General features: G+C 43.3%; 1 protein-coding gene across 3 annotated transcripts in view; it reads left to right on the top strand.

Annotated features, from left to right (window-relative positions):
• Nucleotides 1–20,246, top strand: part of NBR1 (NBR1 autophagy cargo receptor) — a 1,427,595-nt gene extending 1,407,349 nt beyond the window's left edge. For all 3 annotated transcript variants that reach the window (XM_044054653.1, XM_044054654.1, XM_044054652.1), the window contains one exon: nucleotides 19,564–20,246. In XM_044054653.1, the coding sequence (XP_043910588.1) occupies nucleotides 19,564–19,737 (174 nt within the window). In that variant the 3' untranslated portion in view covers nucleotides 19,738–20,246. The remainder of the gene's footprint in view (nucleotides 1–19,563) is intronic.
• Nucleotides 20,247–21,182: the final 936 nt, after the last annotated feature.

Here is a 21,182-nt window from a genome sequence, read left to right as displayed (position 1 = left end):
ACATTTTCTCACTTACATATCAAAAATAGTTTGGAAGATAAAGATACATGCCTTCTCATTTCAGTCGTACAAAAACAGGCCTTGACTGATGTTACCCATCTTTTTTCCTTAATCTTGAGAGCTGTTTGTAGAACAAAACAGGGCAGGGTCAACTTCATTTTAATAATTCCCCCTTGGCCTGTGCAGTCAGGTTTTCACTACTAATGAGTCCAGTGCGTCTGTCTTCTTAGTCAGCCACTGTTAACCCAATAAGAGGTCAGATTTCCACATCTCATTGTTAAGGCTCTGAGCATATCATCATGGAATATAGAATTTTAATTTTTAGTAACACCACGTTTGCAGCTTCAAAATGTTTTGAAAGGTGCTAAAAGTGTAATACAAGAAAACCTTGCATATTATAATGGAAGATGTTTTGTGGTGTGTGATGATGTGAGGTATTGCCAGCTATGCCAGGGGAAGTAGGGCAGTGGATGTGGACATATGCTGGCATAGCTAGCTGGAGTTTTGTAAAGAATTACATACCATTACTATGTCAAACTGATTTGTACAGATGCTTATGTTGAAAACATATTTGTAAAGCTGCTTGTATTAAAAATGTTCCAACAGTGGGTCCTGCTGCACAGAAAAGAAATGCACATGTATGTCAGACTGTACTGTAACTGTTGAAATGAATATATTGTAACAGAAGTTACTAGAAGAGATAAGGTTCATCTCATTCCAGCTATGGTATCAAATTAAATTACTTGGTTTAGGCCATAAAGATTGTATCTTGCAGTTCTGATTGCAGCCAGAGATGAAATGTCTGTGAAAACCAGGGCTAGGAATTCTACTGTATTGTCTTTAGGGGTGAACTAATTGCTATCCTGGAAGGGTGAAAGTTTTGAAATAGTTTTATAGCTTCCAGATGCTGTAACACATCTCATCAAAGCTCTGTCTGTGTGTTTGGTAAAGCCTATGTGCTAGATTCTGGTTCAGTTTCTAGTAAAGGTGGGTAATGCGGTAACCAGAGTCAGATGACCAGTTTTATGTGATGTCATTCTGTAATCCAGCACTGAAATGATGTTTTAATGCTAGATGAGACAGAAGTCTCAGGGCAGTCTGTTTTTGAAACCTGGCCAAGAAGGAAGTCTACTCATCCGTGTCATCTTGCCTTACTTTATTAAGTAAACAGGGAAAGGTAATTCTTTAGATCAGTCAAGAAAATATAGTGAGATTAGTATTATTTTTCTGTATCTGTGTGAACCATTCCATCTATGTTATTTTTAATATTTTCCTGTGATTGAAACTCTGGTGTTTATTGCAAATAGATATTTAGTATGTTCATGTTCTTTTATTATTTATTATTAAATGTATTTAAACTTTTCATTGTGACTGGTCTTTTAGAGAATATTTTAACCTTTGGAAGTACTTATATGTATTTGGTGACACTGTGGCCACTCCTGAAAGCCTTGCTGCATTGTTCAAACACTACCATTTGTATTAGTATTAATTTTACTCAGTGTAATTGGATACCTTTGTAAGAGCCTTAGAATAGTTGGTTTTGGAGTGATGTTCTTCATGTTTCACTGTTGCAGTCATTACATTTGGGTAATCTGCTGGCAGGTTGCCCTCAGTCTCAGTCGGCTTGAATAACAAAGTCTTGGGTCCTGCGTCAGTTGCTGTCTCCTCTTCCATGATGTCAGGTCGCCAGGGGTATAAAACATGCAGCCGACACCATTTTATTCAGTCTTTCTTGCCGCGTGGTGCCCGAAGCAGAAGCAGTTCGCAAGTGCCGGTCGGCCGACTCCTGAAATTTTCGCATTCAAGCTTCAGAAGCAAAGTCTTCAAACTAAAGCTAAGTACCTCATTGAGGAAACTTTTTCTTGCTCCTTACCGATGTCAGTTAAAGTTAATAATTGCATTACTTGTGGGAAGCAAATACCTCATAAGGATTTTCATTTGTACTGTATTCCTTGCCTATGCCCAGATCTTAACATGCCTTGCTTTCGATTTTGTGCTACATTTAACCAACGCACTATTAAGCGTCGGTATATTTGTGCTTCTCAATATTTTGGATCAAGATTTAATTATCCTGAAATGTCGTCGGTTAGCAATCCGACCACCGGAGTTCACAAAAAACGCAAAGAAAAAGATGGAGAGAGACCGTCAAGGTCCAAAACAGATGACAAAGCTTCTCCTAAGCCAGTCGCTGGTTCACCGGTACTCAGGGAGGCGCTTTCGCAGCCCCTGATACCTGCTACTTTTGAGTCGCAGGCCTCTACGGAGACCCATTTGGAGTCTGGTATGCCACGTGATTCTCACAGAGTATTGAACCCGCGGATGTCTCTCCCTTGGATGGATCCGGAGCCGCTGAGCAGGCACCGGCTTCTGAGGGTGTTTTCAGGCCTGAACATTTCTATATTACACTGACGCCAGCCTAAACAAACAGATCAAAAACATCTTCTATGTCTAAAAACTGACGCATGAGCCACATGCTCAGGCCCCTATGCTTAAAAAACAGATGATTAAAAGGCTGAGGACTTAATTACCTTGATCAGTGGTTCCCAACCCCCCACCCCTGCTAAGAGGCCTAGGCAAGGCACTGATTATGAATCTTCAGATCAGGTTTCCATTTCTTCTGATCAGGAATTTTTATTCCACCCTATGAGGATTCTGATGCAGAGGAATCCATCCCATCTGCATCTCCTCCTGAGGATTGCTCTTTTGGAGAGACTTTACATACTTTAAAGGAACATTTTCATTGGGAGAGTCAGGACTTCGAATCAAAAAAGAGGCTTAGGGATTTCCTCCTTCTTCCTCAGCATAGGCCTTTGGCAATACCTCCTGTAGTAGACATTGTTGATGTGTTTTCGGAATCAAGCATGGCTCCCGATTCCCTACATCCATCTCCTAGTAAGCCAGACAGATATTACAGGCTTCCTGACTCCCACAAATTTCTATTCAAAAATCCTGCTGCTGATCCTGAGATTATTTCACAGGGTCCCAAGGGTGTAAAGGCCTCTACAGCCAAAAATCCCACCCCCTCAAATAGAGATTCCAAGGCGCTGGATAGATGTGGAAAGAAGGTTTATACGTCTGCAACCTTGGCAGTCAGGGCCTTAAACTGCCAGTTTCATATGCTTAAATATCAACAGCATGTTATGGCCTTACTGAAACAGAAAATTATGTTGATTTCTGATTGTGTGTAAAATAGAGTTACAGGAATTATTGCATTCAGCAGAACAAGTTGGAAAGCATACTTTGCAATGTGGTTTTGATTCCTTGGAGGCCTCTTGCAGGACCGCAGTTACTGGATCTGTGATTAGAAGGCATGCCTCGCTCAAGGAGCAAAATCTGCCTGATCATGTTAAAACTAAATTGTTGGATGCCCCCTTGCAGCATGATACTCTGTTTGGTAATAAGGCAGAAGAGGTTTTAAAGAAAATGGAAGACAAAGCAAAATCTATGCAAACTGTAAAAGATTTCTTGCAAGTGCAGCCACCCAGGTTCAGTAGGCACTGACCTACTAAAAACTGGTCCTTTCCTGTATCCAGCAGAGCCACTCAAGGCAAATCTAGACACTCAAAAGGCTCCAGATACCAATCACAGGGTTCTTACAGGTCAAAGCAATGGGGTGCCTCCACCTCCAAATCTGGAGGAAACAAAGCTCAACCCTACAGTAAGCAGTCTCAATTACTTTCCTCTACCTTCACCAAGCACTTATGTTTTGGCAGCCCCCTTGGGGGAAAAACTAGCACTTCATGCACAAAATTGGCAGTTAATTACCCAGGACAAGTGAGTATTAAACATAGTATCCCAGGGGTACAGATTTCATTTCCATACTTTGCCAATTTCAAACGGATGGCCAGATCTGCCACAAAATCAGTGGGCAGAGGCACAGAAACAAGTTATGTCCCTCATGGATATTGGGGCTATTCAGCAAGTACCAGAAAAGGAAAAAGGACAAGGCTTTTATTCAAGACTTTTCTTGGTACCCAGAAAAGACAATGCCTGGCGTCCAATAATGGACTTATCGATTTTGAACACGTTCCTGGACATTCCAAAATTCAAAATGCTGACTTTACAACAGCTACTGCCTATGTTGGGCAGGAACGCTTGGTTAGTGACTCTAGACTTAAGAGGCATACCTGCATATCCTAGTAAGGGAATCATGCAGAAGATACCTCCACTTCAAGACAGGTTTTTTGCATTACCAATTATGTGCACTGCCATTTGGCTTATCTACTGCACCCAGGATCTTTACAAAGTGCCTGGCACCAGTAATTGCATTCTGCAGACAAAGAAGCATACAAATTTATCCTTATCTGGACAACTGTCTCATTCAAGCAGAGGACAAGGACACTCTTTTTCAACATCTGGCATTTGTAAAAAGGCTTCTAACATGCCAATGGTTACACAATAAACGAAAATAAATCTCAACTATTATTGTCGCAAATAATTACATTCCTGGGTGCAAGCTTGAATACAACTGACCAGATGGCTTACCTTACGCCAGACAAACAAAGGTAACTGACAACATACTTCAAACAACTGGCAACAAAAACCCAGTTATCTGCAAGACAAATTCCGCAGGCTTTGGGATTCATGGCGTTCTGCATTCTACTAATTCCATATGCGAGACTGCATATTAGGAAACTTCAGTGGTACCTAAAAAGTTTATGGAGTCAACATTGTTACAGTCTGGAAACAATGATTCCTCTCATTCCCTGCCTACAACAGGAGATCTGAAGTAGGAGATTCATTTGTCTGCAACCTGTGGGTTATGGATCCGATATCGGATCCGAACCGGCATGGTTTACCAGCTATGGATCCAAGCTCTCAGCTCCTCCCCTCACCCATAATGCCCTGCTCTCCCCTCATGACCTCAGATCTCGTTTGCCGCGCTGGTGACCAGATTTGTGTTCCTAAGCTCTTCAGCTAAGTGCAGTTTTTTTCAGTGTTTAAAGTGCTAATTTTTGAATTTTTGTGTGAAAGTTGTGTGGAAGTTTAGGTTTCCCTTTTTCTTACTTATACTTTTAGTGTTTTAAAATTTATTTTTCTTATCCCTCCCCTCGCTGGTAGCGTAGTGTGTGTATGGGGCCTGTGTGTGGTTTAGTTACTTTACTTTAACTTTAGTTTAAGTAACCTTTTGGTATTTGGGATGTCTGAACAACCCAAAGCTGTGTTCTCAAGTGCTCGAGTGTGGCCATAAGCTTTCCCGCTGATGGCCACACTGGTGTTAGATGCCTTGGGGTTGAACACCTCACTTCTGGATGTACCATTTGTGCAGGGTTCAACCCCAGGGCATTGAAGGAGCGGAGGTCCAAGCTTGTCTTCGCGGGTCTTTGCCACGGACTCTGCTCCGCCTCCGCTACCGGGGTAACCGTTTCTGCGGTTGTCTCCTCTCCGGCTCCCCCTCCTCCTCCTGGGACTCAACCTCCCTGTAGTGGTTCAGAGGAGAGGGAAGCTAGAAAGAAGGACCGGAGGGAGAAGCACCATAAGCGGCGGGCCGAGACCTCTGTTTCGGCCCCGCCAGCCAAGCGGGCTTCTCCTCCGGCCTCCTTGTCTGTTGGCTCTCCCCCTCCTCGGCTCCGGTCTCCTGTGTGTTTTTCACCGGGACCTGAGGAGGAGGAGACCTGATCTCCGTCGAGGCTATCGAGGAGGCACTCAAGGCCTACCTCGGTAGCCTCGTCGAGATCAACTTATAGCCTGTCAGATGCTGATCTGGACTGGATGATGAGAAGGTTCATCCAGGCCCAGATGCAGATGGGAGTGCTCTTGCCTCCCCCCCCCCTCTGGGGGGGAGCTCGACCCCTTTTTTCAAGCCAATTGCTCCTTCTCCGACCCGCTACCCCGGTTCGGAGCAGTTGGAGCCGAGCAGCCGGGCCGGGGTGGGTTGGCTCGATAGTACTTGGTACTTCGGATCCGACCCTGCCCTCGAGTGCTTCGGATCCGACCTCTCGGAGCCTGGATCCGAGCCTCGGATCCGGGGGGATCAGTGCTCCTTCGGCGCCGTCTGTATCGGAGCGCACTGTCCCTTCAGATCCGAGCGCTTCAGCGCCGGCTCCGATCCACTCCTCGGATCCGAGGGGGAGCCGATTGTCGGATCCTTTGGTCGAGGTCGGCTCCCCTTCGGCTTTTGATGTAGTGGAGAGGGCCCTGTTGAGGGTCTCCGGACCCCTGGCACTTGCTTCGGCTCCGTCCCGCGCTCCCTCTGCACTGGGTCAGGCTTCCACCGTCCTGCCCTTGGGACAGCCCGCTCCTTTGCCCCAAGCTGTTCCCCTGGAACAGGTTACTGTTTGTGAGGAGTCCTCTGACAGCCCCCCGGAGGATGTTCCCCGCAAACATACGTGCAAAAGGAGGCACATTGACTCCCCCGAGTCTCTCACAGAAGACACGGATTTGGAGGAAGGGGAAGGCTCCCCACGGTCACCCCCCGAGGATGTCTCATTTGGAGACATCATGGAAATGCTCCGCATAAGGGGGGGGGGTGGTCGGCCCCCAAGTCTTCCTCGGACGAGTCCGTGTTGTTGGAGGCATTTGAAGCGGGCCCGTCTACCTCTTGGGTGTCCCCTCCTGCCGACCCCCTGGTGGACCTCATTACCACCAGGGCGTGGAAGGAACCGGACACCGTGGAGCCAATCCCTAAAAGGCCCGACCGTATTCTCAGTCCCCCGGCTGACCGTGCCCATTGGAGTAAGGGGCCTCCAGTAGATGCCATGTTGACGGCGGCGGCCACCAAGAGGGAACTTGCTCAGGAGAGTCCCTCAGTCCATCCCGAGCAAGGAGTCTCGGATGATGGACCGCTTGGGGAAGCGGATGTTTAGTTCAGCGACCTTCTCTGTGAGGGCGCTGAACTACCTGGCACACGTGATTAGGATGCAGCGCGATCTTATTAAAGAATACGCTGCATCCCCCCCAGAGTCCTTGTCGGAGGAGGACAAAGTGCTGCACTCCACCCGCATGGCCACTCTTAGGTCCGTCACCAATACCTCTATGCGGCTACTGTCCCATGCTACGGAAGGTGCCGCTAGAGCCGCAGGGGCAGGCCTAGTTACTAGACGTCAGGCCTGGCTCCGTCATTGCGATTTCTCAGAGCCCTTCAAGGCGTCATTCGTGAACGCCCCCTTCGATGGTTCTGCCCTCTTTGGCAAAACTGTTCGCAACACTTTGACCCAGAGCGAGAAGGACGGGAAGATGCTGTCTGCCGTCGGAATCCGCTTCTCTGCACCCCAGAGGCCCTATTCTAGGAACCAAAAGGGACAGAAGAAGATGTGGTTCCGGAAGTCGCAGCAATCTCAGCCTGCTCCGGACAACCAGTCCTTCCGTGGCAGAGGAGGACAGGGAGGACGCCGCCCTAGGGGCAGAGGGGCTCCCAGGAACTTCGGGTCCAGAGAACCCTTCTCTGAACGGCCCGCAGCAGCCCTGAGGGTTGCCCGGCTGCTCCACTCTGGAGGCAGTCGGGGACGTTCGGAGCACCTAGCGGCATGGGAGTCCATAACATCAGACCGCTGGGTCCTCCAGATCATATCCAGAGGATACCGTATACCCTTTCTTCACTTGCCAAAATTGAAGTCCCTCCCCGATGTTCCACCCGGTCAGTGGGAGGCCGCTTTGGCAGAAATTGGCCATCTGCTAAAGAAAAGAGCCATCCAGCCCGTCCCCCCAGACCAGATCGGATCAGGGTTCTACTCCAGGTTCTTTTTAGTGCCAAAAAAGACGGGGGATCTAAGACCAATTTTAGACCTTTCACTCTTGAACCTGGCAGTTCCCAAGAAGTTCCGAATGGTCACGTTGCAGTCTATTCTCCCCCTTCTGGGAGAAAATCACTGGATGTGCTCCATAGACCTCAAGGATGCGTACTACCACATTCTAATGGACAGGCGCTCCAGGAGGTTTCTCCGCTTCCGGCTGGGAGCCAGTCACTACCATTTCCAGGTCCTTCCCTTTGGTCTCACCACAGCCCCCAGGGTGTTCACCAAAGTATTAGCAGTGGTAGCAGCCCACCTGAGGCTTCAGGGGGTACAGGTCTTTCCCTACCTGGACGACTGGCTTCTCACCGCCCCAACAAGGCATCTACTACTATTGGCGCGAGTCTCCTTTCTCCATCTTGCTCCCTGTCTGGGCATCACAATAAACACAAAACCTAGCACCCACGCAGCTCATAGATTTTATAGGTGCCAGGTTAGACACAAGGAGATTAAAAGCCTTCCTCACTGCGGACAGAGTTCAAAATCTGCAATTCCAGGTGCGGGCCATTCTCCAATCAAGCTCAGTTCCGGCGGAGTTGGTCCTGAGGGCCCTAGGGTCCATGGCTGCAGCAATAGCACTTCTTCCTCTCGCCAGGTTCAATATGTGCATCTTTCAATGGACACTCCTAGTTCAGTGGTCGTATCTTGCTCTTCATATGCATCATCCCATTGCGATCATCAAGGCTTGCAAGCGGTCCCTCCTGTGGTGGCTACACTCTCCAGATCTCCACGGAGGCCGCCCATTTTGTGCTTCTCCCCCTCTCGCCACGGTGACCACGGACGCCTCCCGCCTCGGGTGGGGGGGGGGCATTTTGCAGGCCGGACCGTCCAAGGCATGTGGAACGATTCAGAGACCTTACTGCATATCAACGTTCTAGAGATGAGAGCAGTGCTCTTAGCGTTGCTAGCACTTCAGGCCTTTCTTCCCTTGGGAACTATTGCGATTCAATCGGACAACATGTCTGTTGTTTGGTATATCAACAAGCAAGGAGGAACCAGGTCTTACCCGCTTTGTCGAGAAGCCATGAGAGTGTGGGAATGGGCAATCTCCACCAACCGCTTTCTCATAGCAACGCATATTCCGGGTCGGTCCAACATCCTGGCAGACAAACTCAGTCGCACCATTCTCACCCCTTACGAGTGGTCTCTCAATACTCAGGTAGCGGAACGCATTTTCGCACGGTGGGGAACTCCTTGTTGTGATCTTTTTGCCTCTCCCTCAAACACCAAGTGCAACAGTTTTTTCGCTCTGATACCTCCTCCCGGAGGTTCCCCAAGAGACGCTCTGGTGCATGCTTGGCCACCCGGTCTTCTTTATGCTTATCCCCCCTTGCCTCTGATGCTCCAAGTTCTTCAGAAAGCCTCTCGGTTGGGGTGCAGAATGATTCTCATTGCTCCATTTTGGCCTCGACAGATCTGGTTCCTCTTCCTAAGGTCTCACTCAGTGAATCCTCCTTGGATTCTAGATCCCATTCCGGATCTGATATCTCATCCATCCCACTTATCTCCTCCGAACCTGGACAACCTGAAGCTGACCGCTTGGCTGCTCCAGTTCCACTCTTGATCAGGACTCGGTATTTCGTCCCCTGTTAAGGCCATCCTGGTGGCAGCTCATAAGCCATCCACTAGGAAAGTCTACCGCAGCAAGTGGAAACGGTTCTCTTTGTGGGCAGAGCGGCAAGGCCTAAACCCCTTCACAGTTCCTCTCCCTTTGGTGCTTGATTTTCTAACCACTCTTTTTAATGATGGTGCCAGCAGTTCCACGGTCAAAGTACAACTTGCGGCAATTTCTCATTATCACATTGATCATGACTCCAATCCACTGATGTCGGCCAAGTTATGTAAGATTTTCCTTAAAGGTACTTTTCTTCTCAGGCTCCCTGTAAAGCAAGCGGTTCCTCCTTGGGACCTTTCCTTAGTTCTCCAGGCCTTGACCGCCCCCCCCCCCTTCGAACCGGCGGCTAAGGTAGATCTGAAATTCTTATCTTTCAAGACCGCCTTCTTAGTAGCCATTACTTCGGCCAAGAGAGTCTCAGAGCTTCAAGCATTATCAGCTAAACCTCCTTACTTAGTCTTTCATCCGGACCGTGTTTACCTCAGGACCAACCTGTCCTTTCTTCCTAAGCTAGCTTCTGAAGCAAACATTAATCAATCCATTAACCTCCCTGTCTTCTTTCCGAAATATGAAAACAAAGGTGAATACAAGCTTCATTCCTTAGATGTTCACAGGCAACTTAGATTTTATCTAAACAGGACGGCTGGTCATAGGCAATCCGACCAGTTGTTCATTTCCTTTGCTAAATTTAATTTGGGCAAACCAATTTCTAAAGTCACATTATCTCGCTGGATTTCACAATGTATCTTATTGGCTTATCAAGCTTCGGGAAGGCCCGCACCGGAGGGTGTACATGCCCATTCAACCCGGTCAGTCTCTGCCTCGGCAGCCTTTAAGGCCAGGATTCCTCTAGATGATATTTGTGCAGCAGCCACGGGCTTCATCTCATACTTTTATTTCCCACTACAAGTTGGATCTTACATCTAGGGGTAGAGCATCCTTTGGCTCTGCGGTGCTCCGGAATATCCTTCCATGATGGCCGCCCAAGATTCAGGTAGCTGGGGACTCTGTCCCACAGGTTGCAGACAAATGAATCTCCTACTTCAGATTTAGAAGTTATGTACTCACCATAACGTTCCATCTGAGTAGGTGTATTCATTTGTCTGCAACCATCCCGCCCTCCTATCCCCCTAGCCTTTCAGTTTCCTGCATATGATGTTTTACCCTTTTCAGGGTGTTCTTGCTGTTGGCAAACTCGATCTGAGGTCATGAGGGGAGAGCAGGGCATTATGGGTGAGGGGAGGAGCTGAGAGCTTGGATCCATAGCTGGTAAACCATGCCGGTTCGGATCCGATATCGGATCCATAACCCACAGGTTGCAGACAAATGAATACACCTACTCAGATGGAACGTTATGGTGAGTACATAACTTCTAATTTCTTTGGTGGGCAGAGACATGTCACCAAAACAAGGGACTGTCATTCACTCAACCCCCTGCCACCCAAACCCTAACTACAGACACATCAGATTATGCTTGGGGGGCCCACCTGGCGGGGAGATGCATTCAGGACAAATGGAGCCCAAAACAAATGCATCTGCATATTAACCAGAAAGAGATGCTAGCTGTTCAGAATGCTCTAACAGCCGTCAAGGACTTTACTTCATCCAGGACAACTACTGATAAAGACAGACAACACCATGATTATGTGGTACATAAACAAGCAGAGGGGTACAAATTCCTACCCCCTTTGCAGACTAGCTATGGCATTGTGGAACACAGCTTTGACTTACCAAATACATCTTCAAGCTCAGTTCCTGCCAGGAAAGCAAAATACTCTGGCAGACAACCAAAGCAGAAATCTTATGGACGCGCACAAATGGAAACTGGATCCACAAATCTTCAGCATGTTAACACAGAAATGGGGGAGCCCAGACATAGATCTATTTGCCTCTCCCCAAAATTTTCAGTTGGACAAATTCTGCACAAGAACTTATCACAGAAAAGCATGAAAATTGGATGCCCTATCCTTCAGTTGGAAAAACCTATCAGTCTGTGCTTTTCCCCCTCTGCCTCTTCTCTTCAAGGTCTTACTAAAAGTCAGACAGGAAAAAACAAAAATGATCTTAGTTGCTCCGGACTGGCCTCACCAGCCCTGGTACCCAATTCTAAGGAATATGTCTCAACTTCCTCCTTGGTACGTGCCTCAAATACCTCATCTACAGTCTCAGCAGAACAATCAAATTCTGCATACTCAGCTCCAAACTCTGAATCTTGCAGCATGGCTGATCATTTAATTATTCAAACAACACCTCTCAGTAAATCTGTGATGGATGTCATTTTGGAAGCCAGAAGGCCTAGTACTAGAAAATCTTATACTGATAAATGGAAGAGATTCTGTGTTTGGAACGAAACACAAGAAACAGACACAGCAAAGCCCAATATTCCTCAGATTGTACAATATTTGACTGAGATGCTTGACAAGGGCCTATCTTTTTCTTCAATAAAAATCCATGCCTCTGCCATCTCGGCTCATTACAACACAGAGCCTCCCCTCTTTTCTCATCCTCTGCTTAAACAGTATCTTAGGGGGGCTAAAAATTTAAGGCCTCCCAGAAGATCACCAACTTCTGCATGGGACCTCAATTTTGTGCTGGAAAAACTCACCCTGTCTCCTTTTGAACCAGCAGCTACTGCGGATATAAAATTTCTATCTTGGAAAATAGCTTTTCTCTTGGCAGTCACTTCAGCAAGAAGGGTTTAAGAACTACAGGCTCTCATGGCTGTGGAACCTTTTATTTCATTTTACCCGGACAGGGTGTCGCTCGGGACCAATCCTTCTTTTATGTCTAAGGTGGTATCCAGTGTGGCTCTTAACCAGACAATTCACCTGCCAACATTTTACCCAAATCCGCAGAACAAGGGGGAGCGGATTCTGCATTCATTGGACGTACAGAGACAACTAAGATTCTACTTAAACAGGACCAAATCTCTAAGAAAGTCTGAGCAACTACTGGTAGTATTTGCTGCAGGGTCAGAGGGGAAGGCTATTTCAAAGCAGACTATTTCTAAGTGGGTAAGCCACTGCATTCGTTTCTGCTGCTTGCACCACGGTAAACCTGTGCCCAAGGGGATCAGTTCACATTCCACCAGGGTTGCCTCTACCTCAGCAGCATTATTCAGAGGGGTTCCAAGCAAAGACATTCTAGAGGCTGCTACTTGGAGCTCTGTTCATACCTTCACAAAACATTATCATTTGCTTCTCTTCTTTAAACCCAGGACAGGCTTTGCCACTGCAGTTCTGCAGGGCCTTATAGCCGCACCTAATGCTTTTTAGTTCCATCCTCTCATCCATAGCTTTGGGATTCTACCCAAATATAATGACTGCAACAGTGAAACATGAAGAACATAGTACAGTTGTGTACACTTACCATAAATGTAGATGTTCGAGTTTATTCACTGTTGCAGTCCGAGTTACCCACCCGCCATTCCCCTTTTCTATAACTTTTCTTTCCTTCACTATATACTAAAGCCTTTGTGGTGTATTTGCTTTTAGATGAAGGTAAAGTTTATGTTGCTAAAAGTGCATTTACATATATTTCTGTTTATATATATATATATATATATATATATATATATATATATATATAAATTTGCTCCCCATTTGGGGAGGCACCTGACATCTGGGGCAAGAAAAACTGAATAAAATGGCGTCGGCTACATGTTTTATACCCCTGCCGACCTGACGTCATGGAAGAGGAGACAGCAAACCGACGCAGGACCCAAGACTTTGTTATTCAGGCCGACTGAGGGCAACCTGCCAGCAGATTACCCTAAATGTAATGACTGCAACAGTGAATACACTCGAACATCTACACTTATGGTAAATGTACACAACTGTACTTTCTGGTGGGAGTACCTACCTTATAGTCTGGGCAGAGAGGGCATAGCTAGTAAATCTGTGCCAGCCCTTCCCAGGTCTGTGTGTGAAATTCAGATCTCAGAGTGTGTGTGTCAGCTACTTGGAGCAGGGACACTAAGCATTGGTTTTACAGAGAGGGTGGTGGAGGGTTGCATATTGGTATGGTGGAAAACTCCCTGTACAAGGCTTGGAACATTCAGCTGAGGACTCAACTGTACAGCTGTGCCACTTTGGAGTCTTACTGGGAGCCTGGAGAGAGAGAGAGGGAAAACCATCTCCCAAACTGCCCTGTGTGCTATTAAGGAAAATTGTGCTTAGTGCAGAGAGCTGCACCTAAAAGTACTGTGTGCATCCATTTTTGTTCCAAGTGAATGTCCCTTTTCAGTGTCAGTGGTGAGGATTAAAGCTCCTTGATCACTGAGGGGCATCACATGGTGTTAGGTGGAAGTGCAAGACATTAGCACCTACAAATGGGTTATTAATAGAATTAAACAAAAATGGAATAATACTCAGCATCAAAACATAGCAGCACCATATACAGAGGGTCGCTGCCAGGGAGCAAGTAAATCTGTTTCATTGAAGTGCAAGGTAGCTTCTTGTTACGTTACATCTGAGTGACGCCTTCAGGTGCATCTGCAGTTAACTCCTACTGACACCTGTAGGCGTAGAATATTGCTTGTTCATATTTATGTCAATAATTCCAAAATCATGCTATGTACAAGGTTTTACAAGATTTCTTCTTGAAGCTTGCACAATGGTAAACTCAACTGCATTAATATTTGACCTTTGTCTTGTTCAGGTAAAAAGATATTAACTGTTGTTTTTATGATATTAATTTATATAGATGTAATATTCACATTTTTCTAAATATTTCAACAATCAAGTAACACAGAGAGACCCTTAGCCTCATATGAAAGCTCTCCGGTAGATGAATAAAATGCTGCTGATAGTATGTGTGTAAGTTGAGTGGTTGCTGAGATATTGTAAGTTGTTTACAAAATATTACAAATGTAATAGTTATTGTGTTTACTGTGACTGATAAAATTTGCTTTAAGACTTAGAACCTAAAGAGTACCACCACTATAAAAATCATTTATTCTGAAGAGTCTGTCATTTATACTTCTTTCATAAGCCCTATAGTTCCAGGGATATATGGACATCTGCTTGAAATGTGAAGACATGATTTGATTCTGTCAAAAGACTTAGGCTCCGCCCATTGGAAGTTGCACTGCAGACTTCCAGAGCTCCATTGGAGGGAATGAGTTAAAAGGCATTGTTAGATGTGCAGAATCAGGCTTTTTATAATGTTTACTTAAATGTGTTACCACATTGAATTCTTATATTATTTGTTGTATGTGTTTGTAATGTATATGTGAGAAAGCCATTAATCATACTTTCACCTACTGAGAAATGTTTACTGATTTTGGTGGTATCCTGTTATGAGAAATTTGCTGGATAATATTGTCAGCAATGAACTGTTTCTCCCTTGCTTAAGTGATTGCTCCTGAAGTAACTCAGTCCAGTTATAGACCCACAGAGTTATCCCTAAAAACTCAAAATATCTCTTTGTTGGAGAATTGTCTGCTGATTTGGATGGGTTTACATGTGTGAGAGGGGTAACTGATGGTATAATTTCTGTTGTCTTATTTCATTGTTGCATGTTTTCAGTTCAGAAGCAATTTCATAGCAAGCCATTGATTGATGGAAGTTATGGCACCACTGAGATTATCTGACAGTATCTTCCAGCTTGTGATGTCCATACCTGTTTTCTTGAGTTTTACGTTTTGTGGCTTTTTCTAACATTTCTTTTGACCACCATGGACTCCCTGACAGTGGGTGAACTGAGAGTGTAAAATATGTTTTGGAAGTCAGGAGCTGACAATCCAGATAGTCTAATCTAAGCTTTTATGTTACATATTGCTGTGGCGGACGATACATTTTTATGGTCGCGAGATTATGCACTGCAGGTTTTCCATGAAAAGAATGCAGTGGGAGTTTCTTTTTTATCAGCCATTCATGAGATATGAGTCATGTTTAGCAACAGCACTGCAGTTTTTAAGAAATGTTTTCTTGTCTTCCTGAGGAGAATTGGTCAAAGTATCTTCAAGAATGACACTGAACTGTTCCCTAACATCCACATCAGAGTTAATCATGAGGGCATTTTTTTTTTAATATATCCATTTGGTAATTGGGTAAATGAGTTGTTTCTGGGACGTTTTTCAGCAATGATCCCCTAATGGTGATGGTGTACTGGCTGTTTAGTTTAAGACAATCATAAAATGTTTGTTGATTTTTGCAAAAGACTTTGCAAACAACTTGATGAGATTTTTTTTTCTTGATTCAAGACAGACACAGGTATCCAAGACTTTGATACCTACAGTGATGGTATTTGTTTTGATCAGTGTCTCAGTTAGGGTTGGGATTCCCTTCTGCCTTGATAATCTGCATGGGTGTCTACTCTAGGTCCCAAGCAGTCTCGGTTCTACTGTTGCCTCTCATGATTAGACTTATTCTTGATTGCAGTGGCTCTTTTGAAATGTACTTCAAGGTACCTTGACCAGCTTGAAATGTTCCAGAGATGTTCATCCTGTTTCACTGTTGCAGTAATAATTACTGAGGATTTCTTGCTGTGGAAGCCCTTGACTGGCCCAAATACGAGAGATTTTGTTCCTGTCTTCCTGGCCTGACATTATTTCTGACCAAGATTTCTCAGTTACACACCCAAAGCTGCATGAGTAGAGTAAAAGCTTTATCCATGTACTCTGATCTTATACAGATGCTGGAGGGGTGTAATCCCTTTTGCAGCTTTTTGAGCACTCCAAGTTCATACCTTTTTTTTTTTTAACCTCCTCCACCTTTGCGGAGCCAGTGGTCTAAAACTCTTGCCTAAAACCTCCCCTGCAACTGCAGGATCAGTGACAAATGCTGGTGTGACCGTTATATAACCCAGTAAACTTCCTGTACATGTCAGACAGAAGTAACACTCTTTTCTTCAAAGACCAGACTTGACAGTTGGATGTTAGACCATAAATTAATGCCTTAATATGTAAAGGGGAGACATTTAGATCATTGCCATTTCATTACAGTTGTTCTTGTCGGAGAAATTTTATGGATGATTCTTTTCATTGTAGTTCGGTAGTGTTTTACAATAAGAACACATAATGGTCGCAATAAGAAAGTTTCTGCTGATCCCCACTATTGTGCAGTCTCAGAGTTAGTATATTTACAGATGTACTGGTGCAGAGGGGCAAGCCCCTCTGCAAAAGCACCTCATCTGTATGTTTAATAGGTTGGTGTTGTATTTTCAGTATATTGGATCTCAGTCATAGTGTACATCAGTAATTCAGTATAGCCTTTGGGGAAGTAACCTTACCAGGGATAACTAGCATAGTCAGTACTTCATGGTGTCGCAACTAAGCTTCTCGACAGCCCTTTGGCCATTAGTTTAGCATGAAATTATAAACCTTTTATACCGTAGATGTAGCGGTAAGTAACATTCTCTGCTGACCGTGACTGTTTCCTTTCAAACACCAACCAGGACTCTCTAAAGTGCTGCCACCAAAGGCTATGACAGGCAGTATAGGAAGTACTTTGTGAGAGAATGTCTTTACTGCTGTCATACTGTAAGCTTCACTGCTGAAGTTAGATAACAATATCAGTGTGAAGTAAAATAGCTTTTGCTTCCAGCAAATGCTAAAATAAGTTTGGGGAATGGGATTTAATTAGTAAGAAAGAGAAAGAAATGTGGGATTAAGTAAGCCTCCGCTGCCAGTAAAGCGATGATGAGCAAAGACAATGGTAAGCAGTTTTGTAAGAATAAACCTTTGCTGCCAGCAGAGGCTTTGACAGTAATGATTTAAATTAGAAGGAAAATAAAGTGTAGAGTAGCCTTTGCTATCACCCAGAGTTATTTGCCTGGAGAGGTGGATGTATTTATCATGTTAAACAAGACTCCAAGAGTAGTGGTTAATTTTAAAACAAGAAAGTTTATTGTTTCTGAAGGATTTGCAGAGTGTGTCAGAACCTGTAATGTTGCTGCAGGTTGTGATGAAAACTGAACATGTAGTGCATAAACAGCTAGTTGTTTTGGGAGATTGGAAGGGTAGGTGTAGAGAATTTTTGCCACATTCCATGTCTAATTGATTACCTTTCTTGGCTTCCTTACCCTGGTGTACTGAAAGCCTTGTTCTTAGTCCTTTTGTTTTGTTATTCTGGATGAAAAACATATCTTTATTTTCCTTATTTTTTACATGTTTTTTCTTGTAACTCTCTATATTTGTACCACTTACAGAGACCATCTGTAGTGACTTTGTGAATGTAATTATCTTTTCTTTACTGTTTTTCTGTATCCTCCAAACCTCATGCTTCATTTAAATGTTCATTCTACTTCTACCTTTCTTCTTCTCCAGGAGAGCTTTCTGTCCACATTTTCATGGGAAAATGGGAACATCTGTTCATTGTTAGCATGTCTTGAGTATACTTTATCATTGAACCTCTTTGTTCATCTGGGGTAACCAAAATGCCTCTTTCTTTTTGCTCCCCATCCTCTTTCAGACCATCTTTCTTGTTCTTTCCGAAACTACTGAATTTCTGTTTGTTCACTTTCTGTTAAGGACTTTGATTGTTGCCTTTTTCCTGCTTTCCTTTATTTTAATCTTCACCTTCTTGTTTGTTAGTGCTCTTAGCTTTTCAAATGTTCTTTTATAAATATTTTAACATACTTGTTATAATCTATGTAAAAAAAAAATCTTATTCACCCCAAAATGTACCATTGTTTTCTCTTTGAATTTCTGCATCAATGGCTAAACATTCACAAACATTTTATGGGAACATGGTCAAATGTTGACCTTCATCTAATTGACTGTTTGTAAAGCTTGAAAGACTGAATATATAGGTGTGAATATCCTGATTTATTTTAAGTGAAACATCAATAAAAAAGTAATTTATAAACAAAAGTACTTAAAATATGTTTTTGCAGAGGGGCTTTGCTCCCTGTTTCCCCAAGTATATGGGGTGCACCTCCTTTTAACTAAATGTATTAACTCCAGAGATGCACTACCTCTGAGGTAGAGTCATTGTTTTACAGCAGAACCACACATTCCCAGTACTGTAACTTAGTGCATCTGTCTGCGTTAGTGTATTTAGTTTAGGGATGTGGGGTGGTGCACCCATTTTAGGAGGAGTGCAAGGGGCACCCACAACACAAAAAGTATATCTTATATGTATTTTGATAACCATTTCCTTCTGTATGTTTAACATTTTGGTAATTACATAACTAATGTTCAATTACTTACCCTACGCTAAATAAGCGTAATTAGAGCTGTAACCTGAAGTGCCATAAGCATCTCCTTCCTGTTTATGAATACTAATGCCATAAACCCGACTATCTACATTTTGTTTTCAGTCATTGAAAGCAGTCTTTAAAACTTAATATTTATTAAAGGCTGCAAAGTGCACTTTTCTTTTCTCACAAAAAATGTTTGTGTATGATAAAGTTTGTTTTGCAGCCTTTAAACATGATCTTCAAGTCATAATTTGACATGAATATCATAATGCTTTATATGCTGACCGGTTCGACTTTCAGCTAGAGCGTCTTCTGTGTAGAGACATGCGTGAATGGGCGTACCTTCGTTGAAGGTTGTGCGTTAGGACTGGCAACTCAGCATGTAAAAATCAACTGTCAGTCATTAGCGGACCGGAGTTCCGCTGTGGCGTCCCCTAACCGGGAAAAGCCGAAAGGCACAACATCATAATGCTTTATTCACCGAAATGATTAGGATTGCTTTTGTTTTCTTTCATCGGCTGCATTCTGTTTTTTTGGGAGAATGCATTGAACTTAAGACACAAATCTGTGAATCCTGTTTTCATGAGGCATCCTGTGTGTCCCCAGCATCTACTTTATAGAAATATGTCAGTACCAGACAGAATGTAGTTTTGTTTAGGACTTCTGAACCCTCAAATTAGTTGCTACAGTCCCTGGGTAAGTTGCACTGTAAGATTTGTACTGATGGTGGCGCTTCCTATTGCATTCCATCAAAAAAAGTCCAGTTTGTGTTCTTGCATCTGCAGCAAACAACTGAAATATAGTGTACTGTTCCAGATGTTTTTTCATTCATGGAGAAGTTGAGTAGATGCTTGGCGGCACCCCTAAAGTGCTTGCTTATGATGTTATTCACATTACAAATGAGAGGCACACAAATTTGATTCTGCATTACGTAAAGGCTGTAGGTGTTTATCGTAGTGCTGTAGAACCATATGTAACAAAATAAATTACTTCCGTATCATTTGCTTCATACGAGCAGTTGATTTTAATATTCTGTTTTTTTTCTTCAGTAGCATTTCTGTTTTCTTTTTACAGCGTAAGACCACACAGGAAGAAGAGAATGCAGTGATGGGAGTGCTGTTTGAGATGGGCTTTTGTGACAGACAGTTAAACCAGAGACTGCTGAAGAAATATAACTACAACCTCGTGGAAGTAGTGACAGAGCTCATCCATATCAGTGACAATGATTGGTATACAAATCGATACTAAACGAGTTATTTAAGGCCGAGGCTTCAGTAAATGTATAGCAGTAATCATGGGAAATCAAAGCAGACCTTGTTTAATCCACATCAGAGATTAAATTAAACATTTTAAGAAGTTAGAGAAATTTTATTTGTTTGATAGGGACTATGGATGCATCTTTATCAGTAGAATTTTTTTGCTTATTTCATCTCACTCAAATTTCAGTTTGTAAACTTTTTTTTTTTTATCTCTAAAGGGCTTGTTTTTGGTTTAAAATATTTTCACACAAATCAGGCAACATCAGAATGTCTTGTTTTCCATTTCTGTCAAAGTACAACTTGTATTAGGATTAATATACATTGCTTTTTCATGCAAAGAATTTATCTCATTTTCCATTTGTAACATTTATGCCTCAGATTAGCATCCTGCATCACTGATTATAAAGTGGTTTCTGCTTTGGTTAGGCTTTTAAATTTTAAGTTATAATTGAAAGTGTTTATAAATCATTTTGTAAATTAAAAAGGCATTTTAAAGCATGGTTATTGTTGAATTATTTTTTTTTAATCTTGAGACCCCTGAACAGATAGGTTTTACTTTCCACTTCTGTCACTAGGAATTGAAATCCATGAATTTTTCTTTCCTTTCGTATCCTTTATAATGCTTTATTTAATATGTTAATATTTGGTATGCTGTCGTATATTTGTTTTGCATAAACTGAAAAAATGTTCACCACAGCACTGTATTTAATTTAGAACATTAGATTACACCATCAGAACCTTAAAGGTTTTATTCAGTGCATCAGTAATACCATTGTTTTTTTCCGTGTTCATTGGCATGCATTTATAATACAGTGTAGTAAAAATTCAGTCTTCAGCAAGAATTTTTCTTCAGACTTTCTGTCATGCTGTATTTTCCAAGAATTTTAGTTGAAGTTGAGGCAATAAAAACTGACATCATTTGTGTGTAGTGCTTACTGGAAAACTAAACCTGAATCCCAATAGAAAATATGTCACCACGTTCAAAGCTAACACTAAAGCAGGAGTCTCATTGTGTCATGTGTACGTGTTGTGAAACCTTCAGCAAATCACTGTATTTTTCCTGGGTTCTTTTCTTAGCCTGCTAACCAGTAGCCCTTCTTTTATCTAGATGGCCTTTTCATTCCCAATTGGCAAAAGCTGGTCACAGTAGGCTGGTATCCATGCCAACATCAGTGTTACTGCTTGATCTAGGATGATTCAGTTCATCCTTTTTAAACTCTAGGACTTGCATCACAAGTTTAGTTCAGTGTGGCACTGAAAGTTTTCCAAGGCTGTAGTTTTTCTCCTCACATAATGCTTTGTGCTTGCCTAGTGTTTTCTGACATCCACTGCACTGGAAAATGACCACAGACTCTTTGTGTGGATTTACAGAGTTTTTTTGCCATCATTTCTTAATTTCTGTGACATTTCATTGTTCGTATCAGGGCTCAGGTT

The sequence above is a fragment of the Protopterus annectens genome, chromosome 13.part0 (genome assembly GCF_019279795.1).
Source record: "Protopterus annectens isolate FY-2018-M chromosome 13.part0, PAN1.0, whole genome shotgun sequence".
NCBI classification, from domain to species: Eukaryota; Metazoa; Chordata; order Ceratodontiformes; family Protopteridae; genus Protopterus; species Protopterus annectens.
The sequence above is the reverse complement of the archived record's forward strand: the minus strand, read 5'-3'. Positions and strand labels throughout refer to the sequence as shown.